This window comes from Mustela erminea, chromosome 10 (assembly GCF_009829155.1).
Source record: "Mustela erminea isolate mMusErm1 chromosome 10, mMusErm1.Pri, whole genome shotgun sequence".
Classification (NCBI taxonomy): Eukaryota; Metazoa; Chordata; class Mammalia; order Carnivora; family Mustelidae; genus Mustela; species Mustela erminea.
This window is the reverse complement of record NC_045623.1, coordinates 102,308,797-102,332,196: the sequence shown is the minus strand read 5'-3', so window position 1 is coordinate 102,332,196 and position 23,400 is coordinate 102,308,797. Positions and strand designations below refer to the sequence as shown.

The following is a 23,400-nucleotide window of genomic DNA, read 5'->3' as shown; positions in this document are numbered from 1 at the left end:
GCTCTGGGCGACAGTCCTCCTCCAGGCTGGGCACGGCTCTCTCCCTGTGGCCAAGTCTCAGGGTCCCACCTGAGCCACACTGGTGGCCAGGACTGGAGACACGGGAAGCTCGGGCCCTCTGCCCTCGTCCCTGTCCCTGTCACAGCCACGGGCCACCTGGTGCCCTCCCCCCCACCCTGCCAAGCCGGGCTCAGTGACCTCATCCACTCTGGGAAGGGGGGATGTTTTGCAAAGAGAAGCAAATCTGGGTGGGCTGCACCAGTAAAGAAGCATCCCAAACAAACAAGAAATAAAAACAAACTGGGAAAAAAAAAAAAAAGCCCTATAAAGCCACACGCATAACCAATAGAGAAAAACTCAATTGTTAAGTTAACTACAAACTTGTATCAACAGTAATAGTCCTTTTTCCTTGTTTCTACAAAATTCAAGTTAAAAGTTGGAATCACGCAGCTCCCGTCAGTGCTAGTGTAAGGACAGACAGCCTCAGACTGGTAAGGCCTCGAAAATCAATGCGAAACGAAATCCCACGTGAGCGATTGCACTCGGTCTCCAACCTCAGGGCTGGTCCGAGGCGGGCCTGTGCTCTCGGGGCCCGCCTGCCTTTTTTTTTTCTTTTTTTTGTTCTATGTAGAATAATAACCTTTACAGGAAAAATACTGTACAACTTTCTCGCATTTTTCCCCCCATTTTGAATATTAAAGCCCCAAACAGTGGTATCCTTCCTGTTCCCACCACGTGGGTGGCTCAGACCCCTGCGGGGCCCAGCACCCCAGCACCCGCTGCTCCTTGGTTTGGAAGCGCACCCAGCTTCGGCCTCCCCCCAGGGGGCCAGGCTGGGGCCTGGGAGTCACCGAAGGGCAGGCCGAGGGCCCCAGCCCTCGGGAGCAGACGCCAGGGCTGGGCCCCGCGGTGGGGCGCAGCGCCCGGGCCTCCCAGCTCGCCTAATTCTTCCGTGAGGTTCCCTCCGCGGTCCCTGCAGTGTCGCCTCTGCCCCGCCCCCCCCAACGCCCCAGGGCCCGGAGGGAGCGTCTTAGCTGCATGAATGGAAGGCCCTGCCAGATGCTGCTGGGACCCGCCTCTGGGGGTGAGGGGTGGGGGTCGCGGGGACCCCCAGCGCCCTTCCCAGTCCTGAGCAATGAGGAATCCCACCGGCCTGGTCGTGGGGCCCGGGGTCCGGCCGCGGGGAGGGGCGCGCGGGGGCGGCTGCCCGGTCGTCGGCGCCCGCCTGGCCCTGGGGGGTGGGGGCCCCTGCTCCTCGGTCCCACCCCGGACAAGAGCACCTTCTGTTTCCCTGAAGAAGAAGATCCCCGAAGTGCAGCCAGAGGAGGGTCGCTCGCAGCCTGTCCTTCCAGCCGCGGGCCGCGCGCCGCGGGCGGGGCGGGGGCGGCCCCGGAGCACCAGAGGGAGGCCCCCGCCTCTGTCCTGAGACGGACTCGGGGTCCGGAAGCACCGGCGGGGCCGCCCCGAGCCCGGCAGCGGGGGCGACCGTCTCGCTCTGGACCGAGGGCAGCGCTGCCCAGAAACAGCATCTCTTACGAAGGGAATCGCAGTGGCCACCAGGGCAGAGGGCGCGGGCGAGGCGGCCCCGGCCCCGGGCCCCCCCACCCCCGACGGCCGGCTAGGGCGAGGCTGCGGCGGGCGCGGGGGCCGCCAGCTCCGGGCTCCGCGCCCCGGGCCCCGCCGCCGCCGCCGCCGCCTCGGCCAGCGACTCCTCTGAGTCGGTGCGCAGGTCCTCGTCGTCGTCGTCGTCCTCGTCGTCGTCGTCCTCGTCGTCGTCGTCCTCGTCCTCGTCCTCGTCGTCGTCCGCCTCCTCCTCGGGCAGCTCCAGCTCCTCCTCCTCGTCCTCCTGCGACGACTCTTCGGCCGCGTGGCCAGGGGCGGGCGCAGCGGGGCCATCGCGGGGCCCGGGGCCGTCGGGGGGGCCGGGGTCGCCGGGATCGCCCGCGTCGCCCAGCCCCAGCGCCCCCGGCCCGCCGGCAGAGGCAGCGGCGGCGGCGGCGGCGGGCGGCAGGAAGAGCAGGGCGCCCCCGGGCTCGGCGCCCAGCGACAGCGCCCCGTCCAGGCCGACGGCGGGGCCCGGGGAGGCGGCGGGCGGCTCCCCGCGCTCCTGCTTCTCGTGCTTGCGCTTGTGCGAGTCCATCTGCGACATGCCCACCACCGTGTGGCGGCAGCCCGGGTAGGTGCAGTGGAAGTGCGAGCACTTGAGCTTGTACTTGCAGTCGGGCACCGCGCAGTCGGCGCTCGAGCTGAACTGGCAGAAGCCCGCCGCGCTGATCACGTCCTGCTTGCCGTGGTGCTTGCGGTGCGCCGTGACCTTGGTGCTGTCAGTGCAGCGGAAGCGGCAGCGCAGGCAGTGGAAGTGCGTGCTGCTGCCGGAGAAGGGGCAGTCGGCGAAGTGGCAGCTGAGGGAGGCCTTGAAGCGCTTGAAGTCGTCCAGCACGAGGTTGTCCACGCGGTCGTGGTGCTGCGCGTGCTTGTACATGTGCGTGCGCCCGCAGAACTTGTAGCCGCAGTTCTCCCGCGTGCAGTGGTAGTGGGTGACCTTGAGCGAGAATTGGCACGCGGCGTCCTTGCAGTCCTCGTAGAGGTCGAAGCGCCGGAAGCCCTCCAGCATCATGCCCTCGTCCAGCATCTTCCGCGAGGAGGCCGTCTTGCGCCTCTTGCCAAAGGGCGACATGTCCTCAATGATCCAGAAGCGCTTCTTGGCCCCGGAGGCTGTGGGCATGGAGATGGTGTTCCCTGGGGGAGGGGCGGGGGAGGTCAGTGCCCCTGTGGCACCATTCTCAGCATGGCACCCATGCCGGCTCCTGGGGCCTGGCACCATGGCCAGGGGGTGCCCCTGGGGGGGTCACCGCCTTGGCTCCTGTGGCCCCAAGGGGGCTCTGGGGGCCTCTGCCCTCCCCCTCCCCAGAAGAGCCTGGGAGCCCCAGGCTTCCCCTTGCGTCATCCCGTGTCTGCAGGATAACCGCACAGGCATCCGCCTGGGGTGGCAGAGCAAGTAGCTGGGGGGGGGGGGGGATGTGGTGGCTGCTTCCTGGCCAGTTTGGGTGGGAAGTGAGGACACGTCCTGGTGCTAATTGAAGCTGAAGGGGGAATCTAGGTCGGCAGAGTATAATTACCCAGGTTGGACAAGGGCCAGGACGCCATCATGCACCCGCCTCTAATGAGGGACAAGCCAGCTCCTTCTCCGGCTGGCTAACCAGTTCCCCTGGCTGCCCACCTGTCTGCCCAGGGGACCAGCCTATTTGCAAAAGGGAGGCCAGGCACCCCGGGGCTGTTTGGGACTGTAACTCCCTGCCCCGAGGGACACCTTCCCCTTTGTACCAAAAGGTTCTTTAAGGTCTTGTTGGGGTCTTCTGGCCCCAGTTAGCCGGGAGAGGGCAGCTCTGCTGAGGGCCTGGGGCCAGAGCAGGGGCTCAGCCAACAGATGGGTGCCCATCTGTGCCCTCCCTCCTGGACCCGACTGCTTCCCTAGACGTAGGGTGCCCTATAGCCAGGGCTGCCTGACTGGCGGTGTGGCTCTTCTTCCTCTACCCCCTTTCTGGGATGCACCGTGGCCCCTGTGGCTGCAGGGTGAGGGGTGCGGCACAGGATATCTGGGAAGGGGCGGCCATCCTAGGGCTCCCGGCCCCACAGCCTAGAAACCAGAGGGAAAGCTCCAGGGCCCAGCCCTAGCCAGGGTCAAGGGCGGGCATCCCTCCAGGCTCCTCCCACTCAGCCCGCCGGGAACCTGCCTAGAAGGCCCAGCCTGCATGGCCCCACTGGGCTGCACCGTCCACTCAGGTATAGACCAAGTCACCCACCCTTAGCGGGTGAAACCAAGGCCTGCCATGGGTTGGGGGTGCCCAGCAGAGGACAAGGGACGGCCTGGGGCTAGGAGATCAGGTGTGTGCGCAGCAGCAGCTCTGGTTATGCTAGTGACAGCTTTCCATGGGCTGAATTCCATGGGTGGGGGGGCCCTCTACCTTGCTCCCTGCCACAGCCCCGGGTCTGGCACAGTACTGGCCTGGCACTCGGGCAGAGTGGGAGGCACAAATGAGTGAGGGCAGGTGCAGAGCCGAGGTGATGAGTACAGCGGAGGGGAGGGAAGGTAGGTCTCATCCCGGCACAGCATCGGATGCGTGGAGGTGGGGGTGGGAAGAGGAGGTCCCTCTGCCAGCGAGCACGCCTGGGGCTGGGCCCTGAAGCCCCCCTGCCTCTCCCTGCTTGGCCCCAGGGATGGGGTTCAGGCCGCCAGGACCTTGCCTGGACCCAGTGCGGGCAGGTGTCGAGAGGAGCTGTCCACGAGGCAGGACTAGGCTCTCCGGTTTCGGGCTGGGGGTACTGGGCTGTGAGGGGCACAAGGTGGCCTGGTCCTCGGCCCAGCAAAGCCACAGAAAAAGGTCAGGTCCCGGATCATGGCCTTGAGGGTGAAGAGGTGTGTGCGAATTACCTGCGGCGTCCTGAACTAGGGGTACGTCACTTTTTACTGGAGTTGGAGTGGCAGTGGCGGGCGGGAAGCGGGGGGGGCTGCCGACAGGGTGGCCCAGGCCCCGCGTGGCTCCGAGAGTGGCACTGAGCAGAGAGTATGAGAGACAGGGCGGAGAAAAGAGGCATGGGAGGGAGGGGAGGGGTGCCCGGAGCACGGCGGCTGAGAAGGATGGGGTCAGTGGGGGCTGCGGAGCCCCGCGGGCAGCCTCGTCGCCAGCGGCAGCAGGAGGAGGAAGAGGAGGAGGAAGAGGAGCCGGGCAGCCTGGAGAGGGTGGAGAAAAGCAGAAAAAAAAAAAAAAAAAAAAAACCAAAACAAAGAAAAAACAAACAAAAAAGAACCCAAATGAGAAACCCAATGGCAGAAGCAAGTATGATATGAAAACATGTAGACAGAGGAGGAGCAGAGAGGCAACACGAGAGAGTAGGGAAGGAGGTGGCGGGGCAGGGAGAGAACGGGAGGGGGAAGCTGTGCAGGGGGAGGTCACGGTGGCCTCGGGTGGGCCTGTGGCCCAGCCCAGCCTGGGGCGGAGTCCGGTCTGGGCCAGCGGCTGGGGTGGTGGGCCAGGTGCCTGGGCCCCCGGCTCTGGCATGTCTTGGCCAACCTGCCCTCCGGGCGGAGGGCTGTGCTACTCTTACTCTGTTCGCGCTCAGAGAGGACAACCCAGGGTCCCCTCCTGGAAACTGAAGCCAAGGGCTGAGTGCTGGCAGGAGATGGCCTCTTCGGCCCGTGTCCCAAAGGCTCCCGCCCACCCGCTGTGCCACACCCAGAGGCCGGCTCTGGCTCCCTCTGAGGCCACTTGCCCATGACCCTCCAGTCCTCAGGGGGACCCAGCAGTGCCTGGGGACCTGGATGGAGGGGCCCGTCTGGAAGTCCTCAGGCCCCCCGCACTCACCGGCCGCGGTGCTTTCGTTGCCCACTGGGGTGCTGGAGCAGCTCCGGTCCATGGTGGACGACTCGGAGGACACGGCGCCAGGGCTGCAGCCCGTGTAGTCCATGTAGTCATCCGTCTCCGCATCCATCAGGCTCGGGGGGCCCTGAAAGCAAGCAGGGGAGCCCTGAGGAAGCTGGGCTGGTGGCTGTGCTGCCCCTGGGGGGGGTGGGCGGACTGTCGATTCGGGGTGGTATGCACCCCCGCAACCTGGAAGCAGGAGCGGGCTGTCCCCGGTGATGCCCTGTTGCCACCCCGGCGCAGGGTGGCGGCCGGCCCGCCCCGCCCCGGGCTCTCACCTGGGCGGGGGGCGCACGATCGAAGTTCTTCCCTAGCATCCTCCGCATGTGCTTCCGGGCGTGGGAGGTCATCTGGTGCTTGAGCAGGAAGGAGAACTGGCAGCCCTCCCGGATGCAGTGGAAGTGGCTGTTCACCTGGTTGTACTTGCAGCCTGTGGGCAGAGCCCCGCCGGGCCATGAGCGCCCGCCACACCTGCTGCGGGTCACAGCGTCTGGGCCCCGGGGAAGTGTGGCCCACGGTGAAAACGGCGTCCCCCCACCTCCTCCTCCGAGGGCTTGTGCTCCACCACCCCCGGGGGCATGAGGGCGTGTGCCATGGCAGGCTGGGCCCCCATCCCCGGCCCCTCCTGGGGCTCCAGGCGAGAGACCTTAGTGACCCATCCACCAGGTCAGCCCCCTCCCAGCAAGCGAGATGTGTCCCCTAGTCCCTTCTGGGGAGCCCCGGTGCCTGTCCCCGGCTCTGTTTAGGCCTCTGCCCTGCCCCCACCCACCTCTTGGCTCTGGGCTGAGAACAAACAGCAGGCAGGGCTGAGCCAGTGTCGGCACAGGGCAGGTGAAGGCCTGCCCGTCTCCATGGCACCGGGGCTGGCCAGGTGTCTTATATCACCCCCCAGCTTTGTTTGGCCCCAACTACCACCCAAACCCCCCAAAGTTGAGTAAATACAAACAGCTACGGAGCACCCCGACACCCGTAAGCTGAGCCCGAGGACAGCACGGGCCACCGAATATTGACATCTGTTGCCACGGTTACCAACCCTCTCCGGGGCCATGAATTCTTCTTGAATTAATACTTGAAAGAAAAGGTTTGTTTCCTGTCTTTCTCTGGCAGTCGCCCCGCGTGTCTCACCCTCTCCCTCTGGAAGGGGCAGTCAGCAGAGGCAGCGGCCACACCTCGGCTCTGGCCACCTCAGTCCCAGCAGGCCCAGCCTGCGCCCAGAGGTCTGCTTGCCTGCCTCACAGCCACCTGCTTTCCGGGTTCCAGTTTGTTCTGGCAGATTCCTGCCCCACCTCAGCAGGCCTGGGAACATGTGGCTCTATCCTAAGGCACATGGGTGGGCTTGGCCTCTGCCCGCTCATGGCGGAGCCCAAAAGACACCCCCACTCAGGGGCCCTGGCTGGGGGCTGTGGCCGGCTTTCCAGCTGAGGGCCCAGCTCTCAAAGCAGACTCCGTTCCCCGGCATCTGCTGAGAAGCTCAGGGCACCTTGGTCTCCTTCCCGACCCTACGGCCACCTCCCTCTGAGTCGCCCAGGTCGCAGACACTGGGCTGAACCACAGTGCCCCTGCCTGTCCCACCAGCTCCCCCTGACCAAGCACCGTGCTGGCCAGAGCAGACGTTCCAAACCCTGCCTGCCACCAGCCCTGCCACCTCCTGCAACAGTGCACTCCACACACAGCCGTCCCTCGATAACGCGCGCTCTACGACCACGGGGGCAGACAAAGTAGGGTCCGCTCTGGACAAAGCCCTTGTAGTGCAAGCCCGGGAAAGAGATCCTAGGGCGGCCCACTTTAGGAACTCCTACGTTACCCGCACGGCCCCAAGGGAAAAGGAAAGAGCAGCAGGTTCAGGGCCTGACTCTGCCCATGTGGCATTTTCCCTGGGGGATGTGGGGGGTGGTTGGGGCACTCCAAATCACCCTCGCCCCGATTCCAGGGCTCTTTGTTTGGATGGTTTTCCCCATGTGACAATGTCCAGCCTGTGAGATCTGGGATGTTAACGAATCGCAGAGCCTGAGAGGCAGGGAGGAGAGGTGGTACCAGGAGAAGGGGCCAGAGCTACACCCCGCCACCTGCCGCAAGCTGCCGCCCCAGTCCCGGCTGCCAGTACCTAGCCTGCCACACTCTTCGCGCTTGGTGAAGTACTTAAACCCATTGGCCGCCCGCCGCTCGGCCTTCTCATGCTTCTTTATGTGCCATGGCAACTTGGTGGTGATGTTGGTCACGAAGTAGCAGCCGGTCCGGAGGCAGTGGTAGTGTCCGCGCATCCGGAACTCGCAGTGCTGCAGGAAGGGGCGGGGGGGGGGGGGTCAGGAGCAGGCCAGTAGCAGGCCAGTAGCCTCTGTGAGCTCCCACCTGGCCCCCGCCTCTGGGCCATGGCAGGCCCTCCTCCGTGCTCAGAATCAGGAAACATGATCAGGTACAGGCCTTTCACGAGTCCAAAAGCAGTATGTCCCTTTTGTCATTTGACTGAAACATCGACCTGGTGATTTGCCCACCGCTACTGATCTCACACCCAGAGCAGACATCACTAATCTATCCCCGTGCTCTTCCCCGCATCACTCAGCTCTGGGATCAGACTCCTCCTCAAGGTGTTCAGACAAACAGCCCCTGCTAGTCTCAGGGTAGGCCTTCATGAAGGTGAACCTGATCTGCCCTTCCTGCCTGCGGCATGGACAGTTCAATCTCTAGCTGTCCAGTGGGCAGGCATCTGGGGAGAGGGAGCACAGTTCCAGAGTGGGTGGAATGATGCCAAGCAGAGAGCAGTGGTTCAGCATGAGGTCCCACTGAGGGCTAGAATGACGTGACGACCCTCACCAACAGAGCCCCAGTTTGGACCCCTGCCCAGGAGCCTCCAAGGGCCCAAGGCCCAACGACGCCCTTTCCAGGGCGGAGGGCGTAAGGCAGGAATCCCTGCCGGGCGGAGCTGGTCCCAGGCCCCGCCCCGGGCCCCGGCCCTCCCCCGCTCCCATGCTAACCTGGTTGGGGCAGAGACACTGCAGGGAGTAGTATGCGAACTGGTCTCGCACGTTCACCAGGTTGTTGCTGGGGTTGATGTGGTCCAGGCAGTGCGACTCGGCCTTGCCGGAGGTTTTACACACGTACTTGCAGTTCCCAAAGAGACAGTGGAAGTGGAACTTGTTGGCGTACTTGCAGTCCGTCGTGAGGCAAGGGTCGCTGGAATGAAACCACAGCCCAGAAGGTCACTGGCAGTGCCAGGGCCCTCCCTTCTGACATCCTGACATTTGTCGTGTCGGGGTTTTGCTCCCTCATCCCCCGTGGCGCAGCCCAGAGGATGGCCCCTGGGCTGCCCTTCTGAGCAGCAAGTGGCTTTGGCCAGAGGAGACTACAGATCCCAGCATGCACTCCTGCCTTCTTTTTGGACTGGATGGGGCAGGAAGGATTGCACTGTGCAGGCTGCCCAGAGCATTGCATGCTGGGACACGTAGTTTCCATGGCCACACCTCAGGATTATAGATAAGGACGGCTGCAGTAACCTCTTGGATGTGAAAATGAGAGATGGTGCTGCCAGCCCTGGCGGGGGGCCAGTGAGGGCCTGGCTGGCCTGGCACAGGCACTGCCCTGGGTGTGGCTGACTGACAGGGTGCAGATGGGTGGGCAGCCCTACCAGGAAGCTCAGCTACCACGGGGCCCTGGCCATTGGGAATGTGTGCCTGGTGTTGGGTCCTGCCGAGGCGCACGGCTGCCGGGGGCCCCCCAGGGTTGGCCCAGGATGTGGGGCTCCCGTCCACTCAGAGGACCTCACAGGGCGGCTGAGTGGGGGAGATCGGGGAGCAGAGGGGTGCTGGGCCAAGCCCCCTTGCTGGCCGGCCCCAGGAGCAGCAGCCCTGCCCCACGGCCTGCCCCACGGTCGGGCAGACAGGTGGGGAGGACGCTGTACGCTGGCCTTCCACCCTGGCCCCCGGCATGGCTGGTCCCACGGGGGCCCTGGGGTGGGCAGCTGGCCACGCTGTGGAAACTACGAGGGCTGCCGCGGAGGGGAGGCGGAACGGAGGAAAGGAAGCCCGGGGAGGAACGGAGAGGAGTGCAGGACCTTCCACGCCATGGCCCAGCCCCAGGTGCTCAGAGAGGGAGGACAGCTGCCACTCAGGCCGTGTGTGTTCACATCCAATTTATTACTTTTATTGAGAACAGGAAACCGCACACATAACGATACAGAGTCACCGTTCTCGCCACAAGGCACCACCACCATCCAGTGAGGAGGGGCCCTTCCACCCCTGAGAGCTCAGGCCATCATGCAGATGGGCGCGGGCCCGGGGGGCGCCTAGCCCCCTCGCCCCCACCCGTGACTTCTCTTGTTCTGCAAAGGGTCAGCCATGAACACGAGCCACTGAGACCAACAAGGAGGCCCAGGGCAAGACGCAGCCCTCCTTGCGAGGCAAGGACTACCACTCCCAGCCCACCTAAGCTGGTCCTCGCAGTGTCAACACTGCCCCTCTGGAACAGCGGCCACGACCACCACCATCTCCCCCCACCCCAGCTGGCCGCTCTGGGAACAAGCGGGGAGGTCCAAGCAGCAGCATCTTTGGCTAGAAGGACATTGCCCGGTGACGGTGTCCCAGAGAGGCTGGGGACAGCCAGGGCTAAGTGCAGGGAGAGGAGTTGGGCCTCGGCTGCCCTTGCTAGCACCTACTCCCGAGACATGCGGGGGACGCGGGACTCCCGGCTCATCGAGGGACTCACTTCTCCTGGAACTGGAGGAATCCGGGTTTGACCTGGGGCTTGGCGTTTTCTAGAGAAGTCGTTGCCAAGGGCGAAGTGGGCAGGTGAGGCACTGACGCTGGAATCTGAGGCATCTGGGGGATGGTGGAAGCCAGCTGCTTCCAGGCGAGCAGCGTGGGGGTGGAGGGCACGGCGGCCGGGCTGGGAGTGGGACCCTCCAGGGAGGACACTGTGGCTGTGGTGACAGGAGGCGCTGGAGGGGATGACGGGGCCAAGGCAGGTTTGGTCTCAGCAGCCGAGGTGGGGAAGGAGGCCTCCGTGCTCCCCTTCAGTGCTCCACCCTCCGTCCGGAAGTGGAAGCTGCAAGAGGCCGGAGCCACGTCTCAGGTGGGGAGTGACAAGGGCCCTGAGCAGCTAGCCTTTCCTGGGGTCTGATCTCCTCACAAACCTTGGGGCCCAGTGTCCCCCCGCCAAGTCTCCAACCCTAGGCGTGATCCTACCAGGAAGGAAGGATGGACAACAAGTGGTTGTATCCTCTGGGCCTGAACTTGGGCTCCTGGCTCGGCCCTAACTGCACCTTCCTACCTGTGACCTTCCTGCTGTGGCTGTCCCTAGCTCCTCCCTACACGGAGTGGGGCAGGGGATAGGGACACCAGGCCCTGGTGCACAAAGTTCATGCTTCCAGAATCTGCTCTGAGAATTAAAGGCGGGTCTCAGCCTTCGGTGAAGCTGGCTACCTGCTTCTGGGGCATCTGGGGCTGCCTAAGAGGAAGCAGAGCCCAAGCGAGGGCCCCACAGCCTCGGTCTGTTTGAAATGTCCTCAAGTTCTGGGTTCAGTTATGCTGGGCGGCTGGACTGCTGCTTTTCAGCTCAGTGGGTTTACAAATTAATTTCATTATCTTTAGGTCAAAGAGAATCTACAAATCTACAACTGTGGCTTAGAAAGATCTTCACCCAGGGTCCCTGCCTGGTCAGAGCAGGGTCTCTCTGGCTAACTCTGCAGGAAACATCTGTGGTCGGGCCGCACTGGGCGGGGGGCTGAAGCAGACCCTGCTCCAGGTCTCTAAGTGGGGCCTGGGCGGGCTCAGAGGGCCCTGCTGGGAGTTGAACTGGTGGAAGGGAGGGCAAGTCTGCCTTTTCCTCAGGCAGTACCTTCTAAGAAGCCAGCTCAGCTTCTGAGGTCTGGTGGGAGCTGCACACAGGGCAGCTAGAGGCCCGCACAGCCCCCGGCCCCACCCAGCCCGGAGCCCGGCTGGGATGAATGAGGCTGGGCCCCGGGGACCCCCACTCACTTGGCGTGCTTGATGGCCCCGTCCAGGGTGCTGAAAAGCGCGCCGCACTCCTCCACCACGCAGTGGAAGTGGGCCTTGTGCAGGAAGTCACACTGGGCGTCACAGAAGTCCTTGGTGCCAAACCTGGCAGAGGAACTGCTGGTCAGAGGAGACCCTGGGGGCAGTGGCCACCATGAAAGGTGGGCGTGGCCCTCCCTGCGCCTTTGCTCTGCCAGGAAACCCCTCACCTTCGAAGGTACACCTTCCAGGGCTCGGACAGCTTCTCCTGAACCAGCGCCTTCACAGCCTTGCCCAGGAAGGGCGAGGACTCCATGGCGGCACTGCCCTCTGCTTCCGTCTTGATGTTCAACAGGCTGCCGAGGTTGGGGTTGCCCTGAGACATCTGCGAAGGGCACAGGGGCTGTGCTTGAGGCTGGGGACCTCAGGACACAAACGTGGCTGCCCTGGGAGAAGGAAGAGCTCTGGGCCCCTTGGGCCTCTTGCAGCGGACCAGAGCCACGGAGAGGAGCGGAGACCTGGCCACAGCCAAGCCTGCTCTGAATGGAGGTCGCCGCAGGCAACGTGCAGCACTACCCTGGCCCCATGGAGATGTCCGGACTCCTCCACACAAGCCCCGGGGTGCTACGATCCATCACTCAAGTAAGGCCAAGACTCTGGGCACACACTCCAGCCTAGCTTTTCCCAGACTTCGTGGCTCCCTGGTTATTTTCCTGCCAGGTTTTCAAAAGAAGTGCAGGAGGAGGGGGGGGGAGCCCCTATGAATTCCTTGAGAACAAGAGAAGGCACACAAAGGAGGAGCAGAGAGGGAGGGAGGCTCACAGGGTGAGATCAAGACGGCTCGCTGCTGCTGGCCCGGAGGGGAGTGGGGGGGGCGTGTAAAGGCTCGACCCACATGGGGCGTGGGGCCCTGACAGGAAGGAGCCAGAGGGTGCAGGGGGCAGTGGCCCGAGAAGGGTAAAGGAGAGCAAGAGAGCTGGCAGGGAGGGAGGCGAGGCGGAGGGCAGAGGGTGGCAGGGGTGGCAGGGGGCTCCTTTCCTGCCAAGGGCCCAGCCGGGACCCCCGTCCGTGAGGTCCAGCCTGGGCCCGGTTCCTTCAGCAGTCACTTGTGTGCGGTAACCAAATTAATCTTGCTGTAGTCAAATTTATCATGTGAAGGGGGAAAATATATTTGAGATGATGTATAATTTACAAAGACCCTGCATTATTTAAAATAAATATTCTGGAGCGACCTCTGCGGAAGGCGTCCGAGACCATTACTCAACCCGAAAAGTGGAAATTGATGCTTTGCTCCCACTTCAGGGCCCCTCCCCCACCTCTTTTTAAACAAACAAAAAAATATATAAAATAAATAAATAAAATTAATAACTGAGAGCAGAAGAAGTTAGAGGGCTCTGGAAAAGCTTTTGGAGCCCTCCATCTGAAGGGAAAAAAAGGGTGTCAGAGGCTGGAATATATTTCTTCAGCCAGTTCATTAAATTAATTTGTAAGCAGTGGCTCTGAAATTATATCCGATGAAAAATGGCCTCAAAATTTAAATGGTACAAACTCATCTTATTAGAGGCAAAACATTAAAAAACAAACACATCCCCCCCACCCCCCAGCGTAGCTTTAATTTCTCTGGGTGGGGGAACGGGGGGCGTGTGATCGATGGTCCTTACCTTATTCATAAGCGAGGATAAAAGAGATGAATTTGCCGGGACTGCGTGGCCATTTGATTCATTACTGGAACATACAGACCAAGGGGCTTTAGCGTGGACGTACGTGGGACTGAGCCCAGATACTCACCCTTCCCAGCCCACTCCTCGGGCCCTGGCCCCCACTCCCCCCCCCCACCCCACCAGGCTTCAACTGCCTGGGCAGGAGGATGACCCCCCGCTAGGAGGGGTCCCCGGCTGGCCTCTGTGGGCTCTGCCTCCAGGGGTGCTGTCCCAGAGCCTGTCGCCTGGAGCAGAGCTGGGAGGCCTCACCTGGGCTCCTTCACAGTCAGGTCTAAACTGCGGTCCTGGGAGACCTCGTGGGGAACCGGGGCACCAGCGTTCTCACCGGGCTCCTGCTTCACCGGGGCCGGGGGGAACCTGGCGGGGGTGGCCTGCTGCCCGCTTCCTACAGGGGAGGGGAAGGAAGAGGGTGTTAGAGGGGCCGAGGGCTTCCTCTGGGCATGAACCAGAACCCCTCACCCTGCCGGGCAGGGAGGACAGTGGGCTGGGTGGGCCGGGGGCCGTGGGGAGCCCTGGCTGCCGGTCAGCGATTCTCCCCACTGACATGATCGCTTGTGACGCTTACCCCTGTGTGGCAATTCTTCAAGTGATAATTATTGCAAAATTATGTCAAAGTTGTCCTGGCTCAGGGCCTCCTGGAGGAGAAGGGCGGGAGGCTGGGGAGGGGGCTGGCACGGGGGTGGGGGCCCTTCATTTTCTCCACCGACTGTCACAGTCAATTTGTGGGGCTGCCGCTTAGGCTTTTATTAAAGACTCTGTTAATGCTGAGGCAAAGTGGCAGATCTAGACTGGGAGCTGCGCCCCCTCCGCGTCCCCGTCCCACTGTTGCCGGGGCGACGATCCTGCCTTCCACTGAGCATGCCTAGGAGGGGCATCTGCCCTGTCAGGGCTATGGAAGCTGACAGCCAATCAGAGTGGTTCAAACTATGTGACCTCGGCCGTCAAGCTGTCCGGGGCAGGGAGAGGAGGCCCAGCCCGGCCGGGCCGGGCTGCACAGGGGCTAGGTGGGAGCTGGCGGGGTGCAGCCCTTGGGGGAAAGGCTGAGCAGAAGAAATTGCTGACGGGAACGTGTCCACTGAGTCCTTCTCCACAATCCCCAAGTGGCTCAAATATTACTTTGCCCCAAGGCATTGCGGCTCACAGAGGGCTGGTTCACAGGCAGCAAGTGGCATTTTATTAAAAAATCAAGGAAAACGGGCCCCCTCCCCTTCCCTTGACCTTTGTTTTGGGGGTAGGAGATTTTTCTAGTGGAAAGGAAGAATTTGCCAGTCTGGCCACGGAGCCCCGTGTGGCCCTGAAGTGGGTTCCACCCCAGCCGGCAGGCAGCTGGCCAGAGGGGCTCGGCCCCAGGGTGGTCCTGCTGTCCCTCCCACACCTGGAATGAAAGGTGGGTCACTCCACTTCCAGCTGACAGGAGCGTCCCACAGGGGACGGACGAGTTTTTGGAACTCAACATCCACATGCCGGGAGGTCCCCAAAGTCACTTGCTCAAGGTCCCCCAGGACATTGCCTGGCCCTGCTGCCCAGTACTGGCTGGCCCTCCAGGGGGTCTGGGCAGATCCCTGGGAAAGGCCGCAGGGTCTTTAGGGTTTGGGGGGGTCTCGAGAGGCTCTCACGGAGGAGCAGGGTGCTAGGGCTCAGGAGCTGGCCCACGGAGGTCCAAGTCCAGTGCCCGCGAGCAGACTATCCCCACTGGTCCTTCAGCTCCACAAGGCAGGACTCTGGGTCCCTGCTGTGCCCCAGCACTGGCCAGGTGTATGGCCCCCGGCAAGCACAGTGGTTGTTGAGTGAGTGGATGGAGTGGCCGCTGACTTCTGTCAGCCAAGTGCCAAAGGGAGGCTGGGGACGGCAGGGGACAGGAGCCAGGTAAACAGAAAAGCCAAAGAGCTCCAGAGACACAGAAGACGTTTACAAAGACTAAAAATGTGAGCGAGGGGAACCACGCCTCACAGCAAGCCAGAGGGAGGGCGGAGGTGTCACCGGGATGCCCGGGCTGTGTTGTCCAACCAGCCACCTGCCAGGTGTGACTCAGTTAAACTAGTTCCAGTAGAAATCCAGTTCCCTGGCCACACAGCCAGCCTCAAGCACTCAACAGCCCCCTGTGACTAGCAGCTGCATACGGGACAGCGCAGAACAGAACGTTTTCCATGGCTGCAGAAAGTTCTCCCAGATGGCACCGACTGACGGGGAGAGACTGGCAAGATGTCCTTGGCCTCGAGGGGCTGGCCAAGAATGAATCCCAGGGATCCCTGAAGTCTGGCCACCCCACTGGCCACCCCTGAAGTCCTGCCCCCTCCAGGGACACAGAGGGGGCGCTAGGGAGACATGGGCCTCTGGACTGCTCTCATCAGGGGCCAGACTTGGTATGAGGTAAGGTGAAAAGTCAGAGCAGTGGGCAAGGACCAGTTGCCCTCAGGATGCAAAGGCTTAACCACCTCTGCTTCACAGATGAGGGACCAGAGCTGCCTGGGGTGGGGTGGGCAGGCCAGAATGAGGCCCCCACCAAGAGCAAATAAACAGTAGGAGGCAGAGGCCAGGCAAGTTGGGGGTCTGAGCAGGCAGGGACCATGGGTGTGAGAGTAGAATGACCCCTCGCCAGCCTCCACCCCCACTCCCACTCTGCTCCGCAAACTGACGCCGTGGGCTCCGGGGGTCTGCGAGCCGCCTGTTTCCTGGGCAGGGCCCAGCCTGCTCACCTGGGTCAAAAGTGGCAGAGGGCTTGAGGGCAGCAGCGGCCAGCCTGGCCATCATGGGTGAGATGAGGCCCTTGCTCGCTGAGATCCTTTCCATGATAGAGGCGGGGGGCACTGGGACAGAGGAGGCAGCCGCAGGGGCAGAGTCGCCGGCTCCCGAGGCAGCCAGAGCAGGTGTGTCAGCGGCTGCAGAGGCCGCTGTCCCCGATGACATGGCCCCCAGGAGGCCAGGGGTGCCCACAGGCAGGGAGGCACCGCTCCGGCCAGGCAGGATGGGGAAGTAGGGGGCAGCGGTGGGCAGGCCCGAGTTGGAGAGGGCCAGTGCCAGCGGGATGGACGCGGGCAGGCCCTGGGACAGCAGCCCGGAGATCTTGCTGTTGGGAGGCTTGGTGGCGCCAGGCACGGCATCGGCAGCGGCAGTGGCGGCAGCGGCCAGGGAGGCGGAGGACTGCTGGCTGGTCGGGGAGGCGCTGAGGCTGGAGTTCTTGCTGCTCAAGGCCGAGAAGTCGACCAGGTCGTCGTTGCTCGACTCCTCGTGCTCCGTGTCCTTGGCGCCCAGCAGCGAGGACGGCAGCCCCAGCGCGCCCGAGGAGCGGACGTGCCTGCGTTCGTGCTTGCGCTTGTGCGAGGTCATCTGGCTGGTGGAGGTGAAGGTGAAGCCGCAGCCGGCGCGGATGCAGTGGAAGTGGTTGGTGGCCTTGCTGTACACGCAGCCCTCGTACCTGCACTCCTCGTACTTGTAGAACTTCTTGAAGCCGTCCTTGGCGTACGCGTCGTCCTTGATGTGGTAGCTCTTGTGCTTCTCGATGTCACACTTGTTCTTGAAGGTGAACGTGCAGCCAGGGCGCCTGGACGGGACGTCGGGAGCCTGTTGCAGGGCCTCGGGGAAGGGGGAGCCCAGGAGGAGCTTCTGGGCAGACCCCCACCCCTGTGCCCACTGCCTTGAGGAAGCAGGACCCCAAGCCCCGCATGGGCCCACCGGCCTGGGTCCGTCCCTCCCCCTGGCTGGCACCCCACTCACCTGCAGTGGAAATGGGTGGTCTTCTGCCCGTAGAACTGGCAGTCGGCCGTGCCGCAGTCCTCAGTTGCTCGGAAGCGCTGGAAGCCGTCGTTGATGAGCTGAGTGTTCTTCTTGTGGAAGTTCTCGTGGGTCATCACGTCCGATGTACTGGTGTACACCTTGTTACAGCCCACCTGCAGGCAGGACGGCCGTGGGGGCAACTGAGGCCAGGAGCCCTTGGGCCCAGGCCAGAGCTGCCGTGTTGTTGGCCACTGACCTCCCTGCTCAGGGTCGTCGGCCCTGTAAACGTCCCCCTGGGCCGTGGGGAGTCTCTAACCTCTCCAGCCCTCCAGGCCTTGCCTGTGCTGAGGGCCGGCTTGTCCTCAGGGCCTCTCCTACGCCCCTCCGGGCAGAGGTGTGGCAGTTCCCTCCTACAGGAGGTGACTTCGGGGTCCTCATTGGTGCCTCTCTTTCCATAGCCCCTAGCGGTGGGCAGGGTTGGACCTGGGGGGCCTGGCAGTCACCTTCAGCCCAGGGACTCAATGAGTGGACAGTTCCTGGCATGGGGCCCTCCCCACCCCACCCGGGCTGGGCCACGGCAGGCAACGTTGCCATATTGAGTAAAAACCCGTGGAATCCGAGCACTCTTGAAGGCTGGGCCGTGCCAGTGTCTGCACCATCTCAGGGCCCGGAGACCAAGCCCCCCTCTGCTCCTGGCCCAGGTTGTTCCACGGAGCCCATAACAACCCCCTGACAAATACCGGGGGAGGCACGCCTGCTGTTATGTGCAACCCCCAGCCGCTCCCCCGGGACCTGACACCTTGAAAAAGCCCAGACTCTGCGTGGCATTAAAACAGAGAATTAAACAAAAACCTCCTCGGGAACCATTTGCGATGCGGCTCTTGGTGTTAAAGCCTGAAAAATGTCGGTCTGTATAAACAGCTCCCTGAATTTCGCCCGCGCCAATTAAGGTCACGGGGGTGGCCCCGCCCCCGTCTGGCCCGCCCCCGGCCCCGCCCGGCCCGCCTTGGGTGGGCACCTGCATGCAGTGATAGTGGGTGCTCTTTCCGTTGAGGTGGCAGCCGTGGTAGTAGACGCTGCAGTCGTCCAGCGGGCTGAAGCGCATGAAGCCGTGCTGCAGGGAGTTGTCGCGCTTTTTGTGCATGTTGTAGTGCCGGATCACGTCCTGCTTGCTCGTGAACCTCTGCGGGAGAGCGCCATGTGGGTTGGGGCCGGCCACCCGGTGGGGGCCGGCCCCTACCCTCACCCCACAGCCCAGACCGTGGCCCCCAGCTCTCCCAGGGAACAATCCTGCTTCTGGCAGAGGCAGCCTGTGTGGCCTCTAGGCCAGCACCAGGGACCCAGTCGGAGCCATTCCAGTGGTTCCGGAGCCCCCAACCCCCAACCCTGTCCTGCCTGACCTCCCGCCAGGCTCCCCCGCAGTCATGCCCACGAGCGGAAAAGCTCGGAGCAGGCTGGGCCCTTCAGGCAGGGGCTCTAGGCGGTGAGGACAACTTTTGTCTACGGGCCCCCTGGTGAGCAAGAGGGGACGACCCGCTCTGCACGGACCAGAGGTGGTTTGACCGTAAGCAACAATCTGTCTGGGCCTCAGTGTGATCATCGGTTGGATGGTACAGGAGTCCTGACTTCACGAGGACACTGGGAGGCGTCCCAAAAGGGGCCTTAGCCCACGGGCTCCATCCCTGGGGCAGGGTGGGCTCCTAGGGAATGGGAGCTTCTGTCACTGTCCCGGGCGTGCAGAAGGCTCTGGATCCTATCAGATGGCTTTCTGGGTTCTCTGCCTGCTTGGGTTCAGTGCCCCCAACACACCTGTGAAAAGCTTGTCTGCCCCCTGGAGCTGGCACACGGGGGCAGGGCTGGTGCCCATCGGGCCCTACCTGGTAGTTGCACTCGGGGTCCAGGCAATGGTAGTGCTCTCGGTACTGGTAGGCGCAGTGGATGTGGCCACAGTGCTGACTGCCCGAGAACCTGCAGGGAGGAGGAGAGGTGGGCTCAGGCCTCTCTGGCCAGCAGCCCTAGGGAGGACACTTCCCAGGCTCTCGGCCCGAGCAGCTGAGAAAAATCTGTGCCTACACCTCAGGGAAGTGCTGCTGGGGTTCAGAGGCCCTGTGCTGGGGTACAGGGGTGGGAGGCAGAGGTAATCTGTAGGGGTGAAATGGCAGAGGCCTAAAAAAGGCAGGGGACGTGACTGCACCTGTTGTGCATCCCAGAGCCACTGAACTGCAGACCTTTGCCCCCTTCCCTGGGGATGAGGGCCCAGGGAGGCACACAAGCCTAGCACCAAGGTGGGAAGGAAGAAGCCAGGGCAGGCCAAAAGTCAGAGCAGAGACAGGGGAAGAGGCCAGGATAGGACGGGAAGGGACGGGGTGAGGCGGTGAGGGCAAGAGCCCCCATGGTGGCCCGACTGCCTTTCCTGCAGGGGCCACCGCTGGCCCCCTACCCAGGGCTCAGCTAGGTGCAGCAGATACAGGCTGGGCGGGCCCGGCTGCTGAGAGGTGTTAAAGCCTCTCTCTTTCCTAGGCTTTCCTGACACTTGAAACAGCCCAGGGTTATGAATTTTTAAAGTACAGCATCTGTTCGGCGCCCTGCGGCAGGGAGGCTACGCTCCAGCCAACCCGGCAGCCGGGAGCCCCGTGCGGCCCGGCTGCGGCCTGGCTCCCGGGAAACCCCGTGCCTTCTCCAGGCCCCGAAGGCGCCGGCTACCCTGGGGAGGCCGCTCTGGGAGGAGAGCCCGTGATGACAGCAGGGGAGGAGACGGTCTCAGCCGGCAGGACAGAGCTGGAGACCCCCTTATACGGAGAGAACAGCTCGCAAATACATATTTACACTGAAGCTGCCAAAAGGGCCATCTGCTGCGGCCCTAATAATAATGATAATAATAATAATAGAGAGAACGGAGCGAAGCCGAAAAGACAGAGACAGCTGGGAAGAACCGGGCGGATCTGCAGACAGACAGAGGCTGGGGAGAGCTCCCGCCAGGTGCTGCCCCATCGGCTGCTGGCAGTGAGGGACCTGACTGGGGGGAAATCTGTCGAGGTGAAGGTTCTCGACCTGCCCATCCCACTGCCTCAGAAATGTACAGGAGTGGGTCTAGAGTCGGGCTGTGGGGCCTGGCTCAGGGATCACCCCAGGCCAGGTCTGGGAGGACCATCCCCCACACCCTTCTCATCCCCGAGGGTTCGGCACTGGTCTGTATCCCACGCAAGACTCTGTAAGCGATTGCGGGGCTCTGGGCTCCCCTGTGGCCTTCGGACACTGTGGCACTGCCTAGGGCTTGAAGACATGCAGCCCAGAACACGTTAAGGGGTGAGGGCTCTGAGATGGGGAGGGGTCCCTCAGGGGAATTTGAGGGCAGAAGCGCACGAGTGGGAGAGCAGCAGGCACCTTGGCTCTGGCGCTCAGACGGACCTACGGTCCCACAGTCCCCAGGCGTTCCTGGCACCACCCACCTTCTCTCCATGGCCGTCTCCTCCCCAGGGGCCTACCTGGCAATATATTTCTGGTAAATGTTTACATCTTCAGTGACAGCTGGTTTATCTGTGGGCAATCCATTCCTGGCAAGAGACACACAGGGCACAACTGATTAGCGGATGGGGGTAGCCTCATGCCCCAGGAGCATCTAGGGGGCAGCGCCCTGACCTGGGGCCCTGACCCTTCCCTCTCTTGCTCTGTCATGTTCTGAGGCCCTCAAGGTGGGACTGAAAAGCGCTTTTGGCAGAACCTTGGCTCAGGTTCAAGAAGCCCAACTGTGGCAAAGACAAGGCCACCCAAGCTGGCTGGCTGGAGGGCTCCACCTGAGTGGTGGGCCCAACCTGGAGTCCAGCTGGGTAGGAAGGCTTGGAAGCGGGGTCTGGCCCCTGTTGCACACTGGGAGTCAGGAGGATGCTGGGACAATCCAGGGGAGGGGCGAGAGCAGTGCCAAGAAAGTGTGCTTAGCTGGTCAGAAGCCCCCCTCCCAGGCCAGCGGGCAGCTCCCTAGATCACTCCCAGGTTGGGGTCTGTCTCCAGGGGGACAGCGGCACGGGGGAGGGTGTCTCTGGGCCACACAGCTGATCCAGGGAGCAGTTTGCCATGGCCTGGGCGTTAGCAAAGAGTGGGCTCTCCTCCACCCCAGACTCGTGCCTTCTCTCGCTGCCTTCCCCGGGGCCCAGGCTTCGAGCCTGGGAGCCATGGTCACCAGCTTGGAGCCCAGAACCCCTAACCCGGACTGGGGCTTCCCGAGCCAACTGTGAGGCTGCATCTGAGGTGGAGAAAGCCTGTCACTGGGAAACGGGGGTCACAGAAGTCCCCAGTGTGCATGTTGGCGGACGAGCACATGCGAGAGCAAGTGTGCAGACGGCGAGATGTCTGCCCATGAACCGAGCATGAGCGATTACGTGTGTGTATAAGTGTGCATGTGTACACACACATGTGTGCAAGCACGTGTATGAGAACCTGGGTGTGGTGGATGCGTCTGAGGTATGAGTGGATGTGTGCCCAGGGCTGGCCTTCTGAGGCAGAGAGTGGCCTTCCCGGCGACTCTAGTCCCAAGCTCAGGACAGGGGGTGCCTTACTTGACAGTGGAGACGGTTCCCGTGGTGATGGAGTCTGTTTTGGAGAAGGTCGACTTCAGGTACTCAGGAGTGTTGAAGGGCAGGGAGGCAGGTGGCTCAGGCCCTGGCCCAGGGGCGCTGGGAGCACTGGGCACACTGGGGAGGGGCGCAGGGGCCAGGCTGGGGGTGGGTGGGACCTTGGCGGGGCCCGGCTTCTGGATGGCCCGGACGTCGTACTTGGAGGGGCGCCCCACCTTGCCCGTCTTGAAGGCAATGGCCCCGCCCATATCGGGGCTGCCCTCCCCGGGCTTGAAGAGATGGAGGTACTTGACGTTCTCCAGGTCATACTTGGATGGCTTCTTGTAAGTGCTTCCGTTCTGGGGCCGCAGGTTGTCACCTGTCTTCAGTTTTTGGATGAAGAAGTCGTACTTGGAGGCTCGGGCCACCAGGCCCTGCATGGGGACGCTGCTGTGTGATGGCAGGGGCAGGATGGTAGCCTTGGTCTCCAGGTGGGCCGTGTTGCTGGGCAGCCGCAGGCCAGGCAGAGGCCCCGCCCCCTCCTTGCCCGCCCGCTCCTCGGCCTTGGTGCTGTGGGCCGGCCAGGAGAGCTGCTCGCCGGCCTTGAGCTTGCGGATGTACTCCTCGTATTTGGAGAAGCGCGCCCGCTTGCTGAGGGCGTCCTCGGAAGCAGGCAGCACGGAGGAGGTGGCCACCTCAGGGGTGGAGCCCGCCTGGAGCTTCTCGAAGCTGATCTTCCTGGCCAGCTCGTCCCTCGTGTTCTGGTCATCATAGCCGAACATGCCGAGGAATTCAGTCATGGTGGAAGCCGCGTAGTCCCGGAGTGAGGAGGCCTCTCCTGTAGCACAGGGAGAGCCTAGTCACCTCTGGGAGGGAGCAGGGTGGCCGAGGGCTTGGGGGGGTTCCCCCTCCCCGCGAGCCCCCACCCACGGAGGGAGGAGGCTGGCGTGGGGAGGGGGCGGAGCACGACATGATCTATGGACATTTGGCTCACTTGTTAGGTTTTACGACTCTTAAATTAATTTGTTTAAAAAAAAAGTAATTAATACCGGGGTAAAATAAAACGAGTTCATCAATGCCAGGAAAATCAATTTCCTAAATGTTCTGGCCGATGGCTTTTCAGTACATTAAACAAAGTTTCATAAATGTCTCCTCTCTCTTGCCTTGGCCTAATATGAAAGAGAAGTCACTTTACTGGAAGTAAGGCCAGATCCCAACCTGCCTCCTTGGGGTGGGGTGACACAGGGGCAGGGGACAGGTAGGGACGAGGGGTGGCATCTGGGCAGTCAGGAGGGACCCCAGGAGCTGAAGAAGCCACTGGGGACAGGGATGGGGTGGGACTGGCTGAGCCCACCTGGCGGACTCTCCCTGGGCCCCACAAGTGGACATACAGCCCCTCATCCCTGGGAGGTGGACAGCTTGCCCCAAGCCTCCCCAGGAGCGGGTCTCTTGGCTCTGCAGAGGCCCCCCGGTGACTGAGGGTCCCAGACAGCAGGGCGGAGGGGGCAGGGGCCCTGCTGAGGTGTCCAATCAGACTCATTCAGGGCTCCTTGCCTCAGCGAAGATTTATGATGGGGGGAGTCCTACGCACCTCCCCTGTCCATCCACTGCTCGTGTGTGAGGGTGGTCCCCTGAGGAGAGTCCGGGCCCGAGAGGCTGGGCCTGCCAGCCCTAGCAGCGCCCACTGCAGCGTGTCTGGGGGCCCCCTGTGCCCAGTCCGGGGCAACCTCTCCACAGGGATGTGAGCAAATACACGTGCACACGTGCACACACACGCACAACCCTGGCTACCTGCCCAGCTCTACAGACACACACACACGATACAAACCACCCCAAATCCTGCACGCATCTCCCTAGGACGAGTCTCCTGGTGGTGGAGGCAAGCCGATCCTATTCTGCCGGGGTTTCTCCTGTGGGGACCCGCCTCCTTGCACGCACGACCTTCCACCACAGCACACGTGTGGCTTCCAAGCATGCCCAGACCTGCTCATCCCGTGCAGAAACTCACTCCACACCTACTACGTGCTGT

General features: G+C 62.8%; 1 protein-coding gene across 7 annotated transcripts in view; it reads right to left on the bottom strand.

The window, feature by feature from the left end:
* Nucleotides 1-930: 930 nt before the first annotated feature.
* Nucleotides 931-23,400, bottom strand: part of CASZ1 (castor zinc finger 1) — a 144,557-nt gene continuing 122,087 nt past the window's right edge. For 3 of the 7 annotated variants that reach the window (XM_032301782.1, XM_032301780.1, XM_032301783.1), the window contains 17 exons: nucleotides 21,375-22,209; nucleotides 20,307-20,375; nucleotides 18,699-18,789; nucleotides 17,840-18,004; nucleotides 16,822-16,994; nucleotides 15,804-16,648; nucleotides 13,357-13,492; nucleotides 13,048-13,111; nucleotides 11,617-11,771; nucleotides 11,390-11,512; nucleotides 10,119-10,457; nucleotides 8,393-8,591; nucleotides 7,525-7,696; nucleotides 5,699-5,850; nucleotides 5,364-5,505; nucleotides 4,433-4,732; nucleotides 931-2,739 (listed from right to left, as the gene is read on the bottom strand). In XM_032301782.1, coding sequence (XP_032157673.1) covers nucleotides 1,619-2,739; nucleotides 4,433-4,732; nucleotides 5,364-5,505; nucleotides 5,699-5,850; nucleotides 7,525-7,696; nucleotides 8,393-8,591; nucleotides 10,119-10,457; nucleotides 11,390-11,512; nucleotides 11,617-11,771; nucleotides 13,048-13,111; nucleotides 13,357-13,492; nucleotides 15,804-16,648; nucleotides 16,822-16,994; nucleotides 17,840-18,004; nucleotides 18,699-18,789; nucleotides 20,307-20,375; nucleotides 21,375-22,209 — 5,081 coding nt within the window. In that variant the 3' untranslated portion in view covers nucleotides 931-1,618. The remainder of the gene's footprint in view (nucleotides 2,740-4,432; nucleotides 4,733-5,363; nucleotides 5,506-5,698; nucleotides 5,851-7,524; nucleotides 7,697-8,392; nucleotides 8,592-10,118; nucleotides 10,458-11,389; nucleotides 11,513-11,616; nucleotides 11,772-13,047; nucleotides 13,112-13,356; nucleotides 13,493-15,803; nucleotides 16,649-16,821; nucleotides 16,995-17,839; nucleotides 18,005-18,698; nucleotides 18,790-20,306; nucleotides 20,376-21,374; nucleotides 22,210-23,400) is intronic. The other 4 variants (XM_032301781.1, XM_032301786.1, XM_032301785.1 and 1 more) reach the window with 4 other exon arrangements.